This window comes from Scophthalmus maximus, chromosome 10, assembly GCF_022379125.1.
Source record: "Scophthalmus maximus strain ysfricsl-2021 chromosome 10, ASM2237912v1, whole genome shotgun sequence".
NCBI classification, from domain to species: domain Eukaryota; kingdom Metazoa; phylum Chordata; class Actinopteri; order Pleuronectiformes; family Scophthalmidae; genus Scophthalmus; species Scophthalmus maximus.
Genome location: NC_061524.1, coordinates 20,571,780 through 20,587,500, shown reverse-complemented (window position 1 = coordinate 20,587,500; position 15,721 = coordinate 20,571,780). Strand labels below are relative to the sequence as shown.

General features: G+C 47.8%; 1 protein-coding gene across 1 annotated transcript in view; it reads right to left on the bottom strand.

Annotated features, from left to right (window-relative positions):
• Positions 1-15,721, bottom strand: part of si:dkey-22o22.2 (neural-cadherin) — a 107,293-nt gene that overhangs the window by 28,185 nt on the left and 63,387 nt on the right. The window contains exons 12-16 of the mRNA XM_035607513.2: positions 13,217-13,384; positions 9,065-9,314; positions 7,669-7,796; positions 7,401-7,587; positions 7,166-7,309 (exon numbers count right to left, since the gene is read on the bottom strand). Coding sequence (XP_035463406.2) covers positions 7,166-7,309; positions 7,401-7,587; positions 7,669-7,796; positions 9,065-9,314; positions 13,217-13,384 — 877 coding nt within the window. The remainder of the gene's footprint in view (positions 1-7,165; positions 7,310-7,400; positions 7,588-7,668; positions 7,797-9,064; positions 9,315-13,216; positions 13,385-15,721) is intronic.

Sequence of the window (15,721 nt, the reverse complement as noted above, 5' to 3'; positions counted from 1 at the left end):
ATCTGCAAACCGATATATCGGTCAGGCTCTAATCAGGAAGTAAAAAAAAATTTCTGATTCCGACTTATCCATAAGCCACATGACAAGTCTGTGAGTCTTTTGTGACATTTATCAAGTCTTTTATTGCCGAGTGTCACAATCACACGACAACTCTCCCTCCACAAAAACAAAACCTTCTCAGACCCTGGCTGGAACAGAATTTATTCCATCTAATTGTTTGCTATTTCTGCCTCTCGTGTCCGTTCTCAACCGAGAAACGGATCGTTTCGGAAACTGCATCAAAAACTGCCAGAGAAAGTTTTGGGAGTAACGAGGCTGACGGGTGGGAGTCTGGGGGGATATCGAGAGGGAATCAGAGAGAAGGATCTGAAGCCGAGCGTCAGACTGAATGAACGTGGGAGGAAGGAAAAATAAAGGTTAAAGATTAAAACAGAAGAAGAAAAAGATAAATAATCAGACGTCACAAAGAAAATCCCAGAGGCTGCAACTCGACGCCAACAGTCGTCATTAAGAGAGAGGGAATGGGGAAGGGGGGGCACTGGTTTTGTTGATTTCTGTTAGTTTTTTTGCCTCTTGCTGTTTGTTGGTTCAGAGCAGAGGAGAAGGAAGAGGAGGAAGAGGAGGAAGAAGAGGAACGAGGGACAAACACAAATAGAAAAACATCAAAACTGTCAAACTCAAGGGAGCAGCAGCGCCTTGCTAACGAGCTGCGACAGACAGCGAGAGGAGACGACGAGAGAGTGGACGGGGGGAGAGAGAGGAGGAGACAGGGAAGACGGGGAGGAAACAAAAAATTAGGAGAGGGCAGGAAACAAGAAGGAAGAGGAGAGAGGAGGAACAAGACGAGTAAAGAACAGGAGGAGAGGAGAGGAACTAGGAGAGGAAACAAGACGAGAAAAGAACAGGAGGAGAGGAGAGGAAGTGAGGAGAGGAGAGGAAGTGAGGAGAGGAAATAAGGAGGAGAGGAGAGGAAGTGAGGAGAGGAAACAAGACGAGTAAAAAACAGGAGGAGAGGAGAGGAACTAGGAGAGGAAACAAGACGAGAAAAGAACAGGAGGAGAGGAGAGGAAATAAGGAGGAGAGGACAGGAGGAGAGGAGAGGAAGTGAGGAGAGGAAACAAGACGAGTAAAGAACAGGAGGAGAGGAAGTGAGGAGAGGAAATAAGGAGGAGAGGAGAGGAAGTGAGGAGAGGAAACAAGACGAGTAAAGAACAGGAGGAGAGGAGAGGAAGTGAGGAGAGGAAATAAGAAGAGTAAAGAACAGGAGGAGAGGAGAGGAACTAGGAGAGGAAACAAGACGAGAAAAGAACAGGAGGAGAGGAGAGGAAGTGAGGAGAGGAAATAAGAAGAGTAAAGAACAGGAGGAGAGGAGAGGAAGTGAGGAGAGAACTAGGAGAGGAAACAAGAAGAGTAAAGAACATGAGGAGAGGAGAGGAAGTGAGGAGAGGAAATAAGAAGAGTAAAGAACAGGAGGAGAGGAGAGGAACTAGGAGAGGAAACAAGACGAGAAAAGAACAGGAGGAGAGGAGAGGAAGTGAGGAGAGGAGAGGAAGTGAGGAGAGGAAATAAGGAGGAGAGGAGAGGAAGTGAGGAGAGGAAACAAGACGAGTAAAAAACAGGAGGAGAGGAGAGGAAGTGAGGAGAGGAAATAAGAAGAGTAAAGAACAGGAGGAGAGGAGAGGAAGTGAGGAGAGAACTAGGAGAGGAAACAAGAAGAGTAAAGAACATGAGGAGAGGAGAGGAAGTGAGGAGAGGAAATAAGGAGGAGAGGAGAGGAAGTGAGGAGAGGAAATAAGAAGAGTAAAGAACAGGAGGAGAGGAGAGGAAGTGAGGAGAGAACTAGGAGAGGAAACAAGAAGAGTAAAGAACAGGAGGAGAGGAGAGGAACTAGGAGAGGAAACAAGACGAGTAAAGAACAGGAGGAGAGGAGAGGAACTAGGAGAGGAAACAAGACGAGAAAAGAACAGGAGGAGAGCAGAGGAAGTGAGGAGAGGAAATAAGAAGAGTAAAGAACAGGAGGAGAGGAGAGGAAGTGAGGAGAGGAGAGGAAGTGAGGAGAGGAAATAAGGAGGAGAGGAGAGGAAGTGAGGAGAGGAAACAAGACGAGTAAAAAACAGGAGGAGAGGAGAGGAACTAGGAGAGGAAACAAGACGAGAAAAGAACAGGAGGAGAGGAGAGGAAATAAGGAGGAGAGGACAGGAGGAGAGGAGAGGAAGTGAGGAGAGGAAACAAGACGAGTAAAGAACAGGAGGAGAGGAAGTGAGGAGAGGAAATAAGGAGGAGAGGAAGTGAGGAGAGGAGAGGAAGTGAGGAGAGGAAATAAGGAGGAGAGGAGAGGAAGTGAGGAGAGGAAACAAGACGAGTAAAAAACAGGAGGAGAGGAGAGGAAGTGAGGAGAGGAAATAAGAAGAGTAAAGAACAGGAGGAGAGGAGAGGAAGTGAGGAGAGAACTAGGAGAGGAAACAAGAAGAGTAAAGAACATGAGGAGAGGAGAGGAAGTGAGGAGAGGAAATAAGGAGGAGAGGAGAGGAAGTGAGGAGAGGAAATAAGAAGAGTAAAGAACAGGAGGAGAGGAGAGGAAGTGAGGAGAGAACTAGGAGAGGAAACAAGAAGAGTAAAGAACAGGAGGAGAGGAGAGGAACTAGGAGAGGAAACAAGACGAGTAAAGAACAGGAGGAGAGGAGAGGAAGTGAGGAGAGGAAATAAGAAGAGTAAAGAACAGGAGGAGAGGAGAGGAACTAGGAGAGGAAACAAGACGAGAAAAGAACAGGAGGAGAGGAGAGGAAGTGAGGAGAGGAAATAAGAAGAGTAAAGAACAGGAGGAGAGGAGAGGAAGTGAGGAGAGGAGAGGAAGTGAGGAGAGGAAATAAGGAGGAGAGGAGAGGAAGTGAGGAGAGGAAACAAGACGAGTAAAAAACAGGAGGAGAGGAGAGGAAATAAGGAGGAGAGGACAGGAGGAGAGGAGAGGAAGTGAGGAGAGGAAACAAGACGAGTAAAGAACAGGAGGAGAGGAGAGGAAATAAGGAGGAGAGGACAGGAGGAGAGGAGAGGAAGTGAGGAGAGGAAACAAGACGAGTAAAGAACAGGAGGAGAGGAAGTGAGGAGAGGAAATAAGGAGGAGAGGACAGGAGGAGAGGAGAGGAAGTGAGGAGAGGAAACAAGACGAGTAAAGAACAGGAGGAGAGGAAGTGAGGAGAGGAAATAAGGAGGAGAGGACAGGAGGAGAGGAGAGGAAGTGAGGAGAGGAAATAAGGAGGAGAGGAGAGGAAGTGAGGAGAGGAAACAAGACGAGTAAAAAACAGGAGGAGAGGAGAGGAACTAGGAGAGGAAACAAGACGAGAAAAGAACAGGAGGAGAGGAGAGGAAATAAGGAGGAGAGGAGAGGAAGTGAGGAGAGGAAACAAGACGAGTAAAGAACAGGAGGAGAGGAAGTGAGGAGAGGAGAGGAAGTGAGGAGAGGAGAGGAAGTGAGGAGAGGAAATAAGGAGGAGAGGAGAGGAAGTGAGGAGAGGAAACAAGACGAGTAAAGAACAGGAGGAGAGGAGAGGAAGTGAGGAGAGGAAATAAGAAGAGTAAAGAACAGGAGGAGAGGAGAGGAACTAGGAGAGGAAACAAGACGAGAAAAGAACAGGAGGAGAGGAGAGGAAGTGAGGAGAGGAGAGGAAGTGAGGAGAGGAAATAAGGAGGAGAGGAGAGGAAGTGAGGAGAGGAAACAAGACGAGTAAAAAACAGGAGGAGAGGAGAGGAAGTGAGGAGAGGAAATAAGAAGAGTAAAGAACAGGAGGAGAGGAGAGGAAGTGAGGAGAGAACTAGGAGAGGAAACAAGAAGAGTAAAGAACATGAGGAGAGGAGAGGAAGTGAGGAGAGGAAATAAGAAGAGTAAAGAACAGGAGGAGAGGAGAGGAACTAGGAGAGGAAACAAGACGAGAAAAGAACAGGAGGAGAGGAGAGGAACTAGGAGAGGAAACAAGACGAGAAAAGAACAGGAGGAGAGGAGAGGAAGTGAGGAGAGGAAATAAGAAGAGTAAAGAACAGGAGGAGAGGAGAGGAAGTGAGGAGAGGAGAGGAAGTGAGGAGAGGAAATAAGGAGGAGAGGAGAGGAAGTGAGGAGAGGAAACAAGAAGAGTAAAGAACAGGAGGAGAGGAGAGGAAGTGAGGAGAGAACTAGGAGAGGAAACAAGAAGAGTAAAGAACAGGAGGAGAGGAGAGGAACTAGGAGAGGAAACAAGACGAGTAAAGAACAGGAGGAGAGGAGAGGAAGTGAGGAGAGGAAATAAGAAGAGTAAAGAACAGGAGGAGAGGAGAGGAACTAGGAGAGGAAACAAGACGAGAAAAGAACAGGAGGAGAGGAGAGGAAGTGAGGAGAGGAAATAAGAAGAGTAAAGAACAGGAGGAGAGGAGAGGAAGTGAGGAGAGGAGAGGAAGTGAGGAGAGGAAATAAGGAGGAGAGGAGAGGAAGTGAGGAGAGGAAACAAGACGAGTAAAAAACAGGAGGAGAGGAGAGGAAATAAGGAGGAGAGGACAGGAGGAGAGGAGAGGAAGTGAGGAGAGGAAACAAGACGAGTAAAGAACAGGAGGAGAGGAGAGGAAATAAGGAGGAGAGGACAGGAGGAGAGGAGAGGAAGTGAGGAGAGGAAACAAGACGAGTAAAGAACAGGAGGAGAGGAAGTGAGGAGAGGAAATAAGGAGGAGAGGACAGGAGGAGAGGAGAGGAAGTGAGGAGAGGAAACAAGACGAGTAAAGAACAGGAGGAGAGGAAGTGAGGAGAGGAAATAAGGAGGAGAGGACAGGAGGAGAGGAGAGGAAGTGAGGAGAGGAAATAAGGAGGAGAGGAGAGGAAGTGAGGAGAGGAAACAAGACGAGTAAAAAACAGGAGGAGAGGAGAGGAACTAGGAGAGGAAACAAGACGAGAAAAGAACAGGAGGAGAGGAGAGGAAATAAGGAGGAGAGGACAGGAGGAGAGGAGAGGAAGTGAGGAGAGGAAACAAGACGAGTAAAGAACAGGAGGAGAGGAAGTGAGGAGAGGAGAGGAAGTGAGGAGAGGAGAGGAAGTGAGGAGAGGAAATAAGGAGGAGAGGAGAGGAAGTGAGGAGAGGAAACAAGACGAGTAAAGAACAGGAGGAGAGGAGAGGAAGTGAGGAGAGGAAATAAGAAGAGTAAAGAACAGGAGGAGAGGAGAGGAACTAGGAGAGGAAACAAGACGAGAAAAGAACAGGAGGAGAGGAGAGGAAGTGAGGAGAGGAAATAAGAAGAGTAAAGAACAGGAGGAGAGGAGAGGAACTAGGAGAGGAAACAAGACGAGAAAAGAACAGGAGGAGAGGAGAGGAAGTGAGGAGAGGAGAGGAAGTGAGGAGAGGAAATAAGGAGGAGAGGAGAGGAAGTGAGGAGAGGAAACAAGACGAGTAAAAAACAGGAGGAGAGGAGAGGAAGTGAGGAGAGGAAATAAGAAGAGTAAAGAACAGGAGGAGAGGAGAGGAAGTGAGGAGAGAACTAGGAGAGGAAACAAGAAGAGTAAAGAACATGAGGAGAGGAGAGGAAGTGAGGAGAGGAAATAAGAAGAGTAAAGAACAGGAGGAGAGGAGAGGAACTAGGAGAGGAAACAAGACGAGAAAAGAACAGGAGGAGAGGAGAGGAAGTGAGGAGAGGAGAGGAAGTGAGGAGAGGAAACAAGACGAGTAAAAAACAGGAGGAGAGGAGAGGAAGTGAGGAGAGGAAATAAGAAGAGTAAAGAACAGGAGGAGAGGAGAGGAAGTGAGGAGAGAACTAGGAGAGGAAACAAGAAGAGTAAAGAACATGAGGAGAGGAGAGGAAGTGAGGAGAGGAAATAAGGAGGAGAGGAGAGGAAGTGAGGAGAGGAAATAAGAAGAGTAAAGAACAGGAGGAGAGGAGAGGAACTAGGAGAGGAAACAAGACGAGAAAAGAACAGGAGGAGAGGAGAGGAAGTGAGGAGAGGAAATAAGAAGAGTAAAGAACAGGAGGAGAGGAGAGGAAGTGAGGAGAGGAAATAAGAAGAGTAAAGAACAGGAGGAGAGGAGAGGAACTAGGAGAGGAAACAAGACGAGAAAAGAACAGGAGGAGAGGAGAGGAAGTGAGGAGAGGAAATAAGAAGAGTAAAGAACAGGAGGAGAGGAGAGGAAGTGAGGAGAGGAACTAGGAGAGGAAACAAGAAGAGTAAAGAACATGAGGAGAGGAGAGGAAGTGAGGAGAGAAACTAGGAGAGGAAACAAGAAGAGTAAAGAACAGGAGGAGAGGAGAGGAAGTGAGGAGAGGAACTAGGAGAGGAAACAAGAAGAGTAAAGAACAGGAGGAGAGGAGAGGAAGTGAGGAGAGGAAACAAGACGAGAAAAGAACAGGAGGAGAGGAGAGGAAGTGAGGAGAGAAACTAGGAGAGGAAACAAGAAGAGTAAAGAACATGAGGAGAGGAGAGGAAGTGAGGAGAGAACTAGGAGAGGAAACAAAAAGAGTAAAGAACATGAGGAGTGGAGAGGACGTGAGGAGAGGAACTAGGAGAGGAAACAAGAAGAGTAAAGAACATGAGGAGTGGAGAGGAAGTGAGGAGAGAAACTAGGAGAGGAAGTGAGGAGAGGAAATAGGAGAGGAAGTGAGGAGAGGAAATAGGAGAGGAAAGAACGGAAGAGAGGAGAGGAAGTGAGGAGAAGAACTAGGAGAGGAAACAAGAAGAGTAAAAAACAGGAGAAGAGGAGAGGAACTAGGAGAGGAAATAAGGAGGAGAGGAGAAGAAGTGAGGAGAGGAACTAGGAGAGGAAACAAAGAGGAAACGAGCAGGAGACAACAAAAAAATTGAAGAAAATAACTGAGGAGAATAGAGTAGAGGATGATGGGAGAAATGTGCAGAGAGGAGAAGAAAGGAAAGACGGGGAGGAACCGAAAAAAGAGAGGAAAGGAGAGGAGAAGTAAGGACAGGAGGAGGAGAAGATGGGAAAGTAGGAGACAAGAGGAAACAAGAGGAGAATGGAACGAGGAGAGGAAGTAATGACGAGATAATAACAGACTAGAGCAGAGGATGATTGGGAGAAAGGTGAAAAAACAAACTTCGTCACAGTGACGACCGTCGGAAGATGAGGACAGAAAACATTTTTTAATAAGGAGAAGAAGAAACTGGACGACCGATCCAGAGAAGAAGAGGAGAGGGGGAAAGACTCACCTTCATCCTCGTCGTTGGCGGTGACGGTGATGAGGACGAAGCCGACCTCCTCGTCCTCCGCCACGCTCACCTCGTACACCGGCCGGGCGAACGCCGGCGCGTTGTCGTTGACGTCGGTGACGAAGATCCTGACGTACGCCGTGTCTGAGATGAAAGCATGAAGAGACTCATCATATCATTTGTCATTCTTATCGAATCAACGTTGTTATTGACTGACTGTGTGCGTGTGTGTTACCGGTGTTGGGCTGTCCCTGTTGGCCCGGCCGCGCCGACTCGGAGCCGTCCTGCGACTGCACCTCGATCAGGTACGAAGCTTTCTGCTCGCGGTCGAACGAGGCGCGGGTGGCGATGACGCCGCTGCGCGAGTCGATGCTGAAGAGCTGCGAGTCGCCGCTCTCGTCCCGGAGGATCACGTAGTGGACCTGAGGAGGAGGAGGACAGGGTGAAGCTGAAGAAGAGGAGGAGGAGGAAGTTGACCAATAACCAGCGCAGGTGTTTCTCACCATCCCGTGCTGACCAGAGTCCAGATCTGTGGCCGACACCTGAGCCACCGACGCGCCGACCTCGGCTCCCTCGGGCACCGTGGCCTCGTACGTGGACGACAGGAAGAAAGGAACGTTGTCGTTCACGTCTGCAGACGGAAAGAGGGAAGAGCGGAAATTAGAGTGGTCTTAGTTTTGTCTAAATGTATCTTTTTCTGTGGTTGTTGTCGTTGTTGTGGTGGGATCTGGCAGGAGAACACAACGAGTCTGACACGTCCATGAAAGCTGATTAAACCGGATTAAAAACTGAGAGAAAAGAAAAAGGAAGCGCCAGCGAGAAAAATAAACAGACGCACAAAGGAAACAAAGACAGAAAGAAAAAGACAGTTGGTGCGTCTTTGGTAACATTTACAGCAGTAAAGGAAAGTGAGGAACAGAACCTGGAGTCCGTCGGTCTGGACCGAGCATCTCCCGTCGCTGAACCAAAACTGAGTTATTAGTGAAGGAATTGTCCTCCAAACGCCACAAGGCAGCTTGTCAGCTCACTTTTCAAGCTCCGCTAAGCCAATTACAGCGTCCGATGTGGGTCTGTTCAAAGCCAATCAAAGTCAGGAAGTGTTTTCCCGCTCGTTTCCCGCTCTCCACCCGCTCACACCACCACCACCAGCTGCTGCTGCCGTCTCCTCGTTTCTTATTATTTCACCACCGGAGACAAACATGTGATGTGACCTCTTCATTATTCCCTTTCCCCCTCGGTTTCCTTGTTGTTGGCGACTTCCTGTGACTCTCCGGTCGCTTGTTTCCAATAAGGAGTGGGATTGTTCTACAGACTGCTGCTGTTTTAAGTTAATCTTCCCGTTCACTCACTCGCTCATTGATCGCCTCATTTGTTCGGGACACATTCAGGAGTCTTGTGCGATGTGATCACAAAGCATACGGTCGAATTGTCAAATTTGCTCGGGAAATTTTCCCTAAATTGAAGTGACCCCAGAAGTGTTTCCTCAGCAGCCATGATAAGGATTCTCTAAATGCTCAGGAAAGGAGCTTCAGTGCTTCCTTTCCTATGTCCTTTAGCAGAGGACACACTGGAGCTTCCTATGTAAAAGGAAAGTAGAAATAGACCCAGAATTCATTGTGGCGGCGATATGTAACGTGACGCGCCATGCATGAACGTAAACGATTCAATCTGTAAGTAGAAGAAGAACAAGTATGCGAGTATGAATATGACCCAGAAGAGACGTCATCATGTAAGTTACTGTTACATACTGTTTATTGATCCAAATAAACACCGTGATCTAGCGGATTTGAATATTCTGCGTTTCCTGCAGGTGAGCAGTCGACTCTCAACATGAAAAAAAAACTCCCAACACAAAGAAAGGGTAAAGAGCAGAAGAGGCTCCTCCCCCTCGTCTCTCACCCGTCACGTTGACGTAGACGGTGGTGAAGGAGGCGAGCGGCACGGCGGCGACGTTCTGCACCCGCACGCGGAGCGTGAAGAAGCGCGTCGCCTCGTAGTCGAGGTTCTCGGCCACCAGGATGGACGCCGAGCCGTCCGCCCGCTTGGGCTTGATGTAGAACCGCACCGGCATGTTGGTCTCCGGCACCTGACCCTCCTCCAGGTTGTAGGTCACCCGGGGGTCACCGAGCGGCGACGTCGCCTTGACGGTCTGATGGGAGGGAGAGAGACAGAGGGAGTTCATACGTCTTAAGTTGGTGGATTCTGGATTTTATTCACTGGCCGTGGAGAACGGACAGTGAGATTCATAATCCATCAGAGAGCGAAGCCAGAGCAGATGACGTCACGTCGTCACACAGCTGCTCCGCGTCGACACGGAGCTCGTTCTTTCCTTTTTTCTCCCCCGACGGCTCCGGGCCTTTTTTTTAGATCCACAAACCAAAACACCCGTCTGGAAGATGACGTCCGGAGACACACGAGCACGTTTCAAAGAATCTGTCGTTTCAGAGAGCCAGACCATCTATGGACACGAGGCGCCGCTTCCAACACTCACGACCGTGTGTGTGTGTGTGTGTGTGTGTGTGTGTGTGTGTGTACGTCCAACAGCAGTGGAGCTTTTAAGACTCATGTTTGTTATTCTCTTGGCAGTAGATTAAGACGACCTTAGAAAAAGAGAGAGAGAGAGAGAGAGAGAGAGAGAGAGTGTGTGTGTGTGTGTGTTTGATAGCTTTTAAGGTTCTTGTCCTTCCTGTCCACACAGCTTCAACTTTGAGAATGATTGTGTTTTCCATAGCTGAGCGAAATCACCTCACTTTAACACACACACACACACACACACACACACACACACACTTCTGTGATCCCTGCACCTTCACTACGACTGTCAGAACACACAAGCGGAGCTTTTTCTAAAATAAAATCCTGGGATTCATTCAGGCGATGACAGACGAGGCGTCGCTGCTGCATCTCCCCGTTGAACCGGAGCTTCTTTCTATTTCACACGCGTTCGTTGTGGTTTACGTTAATTAATGCCCCTCTTGGTATTATTTATGTGGCACGTTTACAGAAAAAGTGTGTAAGGGAGAGAGAGAGGTGAGTTAATTAAGTGTGATTTAACGGAGAAAACTCATCAGTGGATTTGAAAAGTTCTTGATGCCTGAGGTCTGAGATAAACTCCCTTTTTTTGCAGTCACATGTTCGCGTAGACAACGCGCGACTGTTCACATACTCGCTGTGTGTACTGCCAGTGTTACTGGAGTATTATTCCACTAGGGGCGCCACAGAACTCTGACTGCAGAGAACTTCAGGATTCACAGTCTATAAATGAAAAGAACATGCTCACACTGGAATGGAGATAAGAATGAGGTCGTTCATCGTTTCACCGCTTGCGCATGCGTGGTCTCACGTTTTCTCCTGGAATTCTGAAGATGGCGGACAGTCGACGTAACATTCCGTTTATTTTCCATGATTTTGTACTTATGTTAATGCTGTCTATAAACTCTATGGGGTTAGGGTTTGTTGAAGAAGATTAATGGAGAACATACTGGTTTCAAAAACACATGATTAATGAATCTTTATGACGTCAACGCCACATTTTAATATCTACCACTGTCAGAGGAATCAGAAATACAACCCTACTGTACAACCAATCATGTTGCGATATCTTATCGCGTTGCGTCTCTACAACTCCACCACAACCAGAGCTCCCGGAATGTTGTTTTTTTTTAATTGATGTGGTCTAGTACCTGCCTCTGCACTGCCCCTACTGTTCATGTGCGTATTGCATGTTGCGGAAGCGTTAGCGTTAATTTCTGGCTGCAGGATACACGACGCAGCCCTGACGAAGATGAGGATGCAGAGCGAGTCTATCCGTCACCGCCGTGAGTGTGAGACGTGAGTGAGGACGTGTTTACGCAGAAAGTGTAAAATCTTTTCACCCCCTTTACGTTGCGGACATGGTGAGCCTAGCTCAGCACAAAAACCGGGAGCAAAAGAAAACTGTTAGCCTAGCTTAGCACAAAGACCTGGGGAAGAGGGAAACTGTTAGCATAGCTTAGCACAAAGACTGTTAGCCTAGCTTAGCACAAAGAATGGGTCAAGGAGGGAAACTGTTAGCCTAGCTTAGCACAAAGACTGTTAGCCTAGCTTAGCACAAAGAATGGGTCGAGGAGGGAAACTGTTAGCCTAGCTTAGCACAAAGACTGTTAGCCTAGCTCAGCACAAAGACTGGGAGCAGAGGGAAGCTGTTAGCCTCGCAACATTAAAGCAGAAAAAAAAAATTGCCCTCACAATGACACTTAACATGTTTCCTCACGGCGGGTTGAAGGAACGCTGAGTGAAAATCGCTGTCCGCCACTTCCAACAACAAAACCCTCTCAGCCCCCCCCCATGTCTTTTATAGCCACAGCATGTTGGGAGGACTACACACACCCAGAGGAAAACAGTGACAGGCAGCAGCTCCAAAACATTTTCAGAGGGATCGTGTTTCTATGATCTCGGACTTTCACTGAGATACGTGTTTTCAAGTCTCAGAATGATTTTAGTTTTTAACTCGGCAGTGCCCGGGATCGTGCTCCTGTAGACAAATCATTATCATCCATTTTGACCACTTTTTTGAATTATTATTATTATTCACCACAACTTGGAAAATATCAGATTTATTTTCCCACTTCAGCAGACTAATCACTAATTACCATCAGTGTCTCATTAAGGATCACACTGATTAATTGGAGGAGTTTTTCTGTCTTCTTCCTCTCCTTTCCCATCGCCCCCCCCCCCCCCCCTCCATCTCTGTATGAAACATAATAATTATGCGTCTGTTTTTCCGCAGGTGATCACAGTCCATTGTGACGCCGCGATAGCAGGTGTAATCATCCCTCTCTCTCCTGTCAATCACCTCTGACAGAGTGGGGGCTGTTGGCAGGACAAGCTCTAATCACCATCACCACCACCACCATCATCATCATCATCATCATCATCATCATTTTTTGTCTTTTTAGTAATAACGTCAGGTTGAAAAGGAGGCGGAGGAAAGATTAAATTCAGCACAGGCTCACACTCGTAAACACACACAAGCTTACACAGGATTACACAGGATTACACACACACACACACACACACACACACACACACACCCCACCACTTTTTCAACATTCACTAACCTCCGTGAAATCAAGCGGCCGGAGGGTAAAAAAACTCCTCCACCTTCTAAAACCAGCGGCTCAGGAAAAGAGAGCAAATTAGGACGGAGGGATCAAAAGAGGGAGAGAGAGAGAGAGAAAAAATCACCGGAGGTATAAAGGCAAACCCTCTCTCCGTGTGTCTGTGTGTGTCTGTGTGTGTTGTGTCAGTCAGGTGAAACAAGGTGATTGTTTTTTCAGCGGAAAAATGTTTAGAAGCACTTTACACTGACAGGGACGGATGGAGGGATGAGAGAGAGAGAGGGAGGGAGAGAGAGAGAGAGGGAGGGATGAGAGAGAGAGGGTGGGAGAGCTGAAGAGGAGGAAGAAGAAGAAAGAGGCTCCTCAGGCTCTGCACAGATGTGAAGGAGGACTAGGCTTAAATATTCCTCTCCACCCCTCTCTCTTTTCAGATCTACTCATAATGATCAGAGAAGAAGAATACAATGAGTCATGCATGGCGCAGCAGTAAGAGCGAGCGAGTCGTTACAGAGACGCGAATCAGCATTATTATATATTTTTGGGTTACGTTACTTTGAAGGTTGTTTTCCTTTTTCGAAAAACTATTAGTTTTGTTTTGGCAAAAATCAACCGAAGGTATGAAATGAATTGAAGCTTCCCAGCTGACCACTTCCACCTCCGGGCAGCGTTCTTCCCGTAGCTCGGCCTCCATTTAAAAAAACATTGCGATATAACAAAAATATATCGCGATATTATTCATGGGCGACATCGCCCAGCCCTACTTCCATCTTTATTAAACATCGTTCTGATGAAAAAAATCACGCTAGAGCAGCAGGTTCTTTCTTAAACCGCCACAGACAGAAAACATGTCAGAGGCTGAAGCTGTTTGTTCAAACTGAATCATATTAGCAGAAACTATGACCAGGAGGTAACGTTTTCTCGACAGAATCTCCCTCCCCGTCCCGCCACTCACCACGATCTGGGCGTCTCGGACGGTGTTCTCCGGCACGGTGACCCAGTACTCGGTCTGCTCCCAGTGCGGCGGCTGGTTGTGCACGTTGGTGATGATGACGGTCAGCTCCACGGAGCTGCTGCGGTTCCCCCCGTCCGAGGCCACGATCTGCCGGCTGATCCTGGACGTCTGCAGGGAAACAACGTCACTCAATGTGTAGATCACAAACTGCTGGGGGAGCTTCTTGAGACTATGTCGGTTTGTTTGTTGGATGGATCCTGGATTTAGATGAAAAAACAAGGTTCGTTCTTTCTGCCCGTGACTTCCCGAACTTTTCTCATAATCTGGATTTAATGAAGTTTTACTTTTGCAAATTGAACTTGTCATGTTTTCTACCACAACTTTAATGGTTCTGTCTTCGTTCTTTTTTTTAAATCATCAAAATCTGATTTCAATGAACCATGAAGCATTTTGACAAATGCAGACGGAATAAAAATCAGAGGAGAAACAAAAGGACACGTTGAAATGTTGATCTCGTTCAGAAACAGTGAATAAAGAGTTGATCTGCCTTCAGTAAATTATTGAATGATGTGTCATTTAAAAGATCAGTGGCAGTGGGAGGCAGAGGAGAAGAAGAGACGAGACGACAGTCGCAGAAGAAGAAGAAGAGACGAGACGACAGTCGCAGAAGAAGAAGAAGAGACGAGACGACAGTCACAGAAGAAGAAGACACGAGACAACAGTCGCAGAAGAAGAAGAAGAGACGAGACGACAGTCGCAGAAGAAGAAGAGACGAGACGACAGTCACAGAAGAAGAAGAAGAGACGAGACGACAGTCGCAGAAGAAGAAGAAGAGACGAGACGACAGTCGCAGAAGAAGAAGAAGAGACGAGACGACAGTCGCAGAAGAAGAAGAAGAGACGAGACGACAGTCACAGAAGAAGAAGAAGAGACGAGACGACAGTCACAGAAGAAGAAGAGACGAGACGACAGTCGCAGAAGAAGAAGAAGAGACGAGACGACAGTCGCAGAAGAAGAAGAAGAGACGAGACGACAGTCGCAGAAGAAGAAGAAGAGACGAGACGACAGTCACAGAAGAAGAAGAAGAGACGAGACGACAGTCGCAGAAGAAGAGACGAGACGACAGTCGCAGAAGAAGAAGAGACGAGACGACAGTCGCAGAAGAAGAAGAGACGAGACGACAGTCGCAGAAGAAGAAGAGACGAGACGACAGTCGCAGAAGAAGAAGAAGAGACGAGACGACAGTCGCAGAAGAAGAAGAAGAGACGAGACGACAGTCGCAGAAGAAGAAGAAGAGACGAGACGACAGTCGCAGAAGAAGAAGAAGAGACGAGACGACAGTCGCAGAAGAAGAAGAAGAGACGAGACGACAGTCGCAGAAGAAGAAGAAGAGACGAGACGACAGTCGCAGAAGAAGAAGAAGAGACGAGACGACAGTCGCAGAAGAAGAAGAGACGAGACGACAGTCGCAGATGAAGAAGAAGAGACGAGACGACAGTCGCAGAAGAAGAAGAAGAGACGAGACGACAGTCGCAGAAGAAGAAGAAGAGACGAGACGACAGTCGCAGAAGAAGAAGAGACGAGACGACAGTCACAGAAGAAGAAGAAGAGACGAGACGACAGTCACAGAAGAAGAAGAAGAGACGACAGTCGCAGAAGAAGAAGAAGAGACGAGACGACAGTCGCAGAAGAAGAAGAAGAGACGAGACGACAGTCACAGAAGAAGAAGACACGAGACGACAGTCGCAGAAGAAGAAGAAGAGACGAGACGACAGTCACAGAAGAAGAAGACACGAGACAACAGTCGCAGAAGAAGAAGAAGAGACGAGACGACAGTCGCAGAAGAAGAAGAAGAGACGAGACGACAGTCACAGAAGAAGAAGACACGAGACAACAGTCGCAGAAGAAGAAGAAGAGACGAGACGACAGTCGCAGAAGAAGAAGAGACGAGACGACAGTCGCAGAAGAAGAAGAGACGAGACGACAGTCGCAGAAGAAGAAGAAGAGACGAGACGACAGTCGCAGAAGAAGAAGAAGAGACGAGACGACAGTCGCAGAAGAAGAAGAAGAGACGAGACGACAGTCACAGAAGAAGAAGAAGAGACGAGACGACAGTCACAGAAGAAGAAGAAGAGACGAGACGACAGTCGCAGAAGAAGAAGAAGAGACGAGACGACAGTCGCAGAAGAAGAAGAGACGAGACGACAGTCGCAGAAGAAGAAGAAGAGACGAGACGACAGTCGCAGAAGAAGAAGAAGAGACGACAGTCGCAGAAGAAGAAGAAGAGACGAGACGACAGTCACAGAAGAAGAAGACACGAGACGACAGTCGCAGAAGAAGAAGAAGAGACGAGACGACAGTCACAGAAGAAGAAGACACGAGACAACAGTCGCAGAAGAAGAAGAAGAGACGAGACGACAGTCGCAGAAGAAGAAGAAGAAGAAGAGACGACAGTCGCAGAAGAAGAAGAAGAGACGAGACGACAGTCGCAGAAGAAGAAGAAGA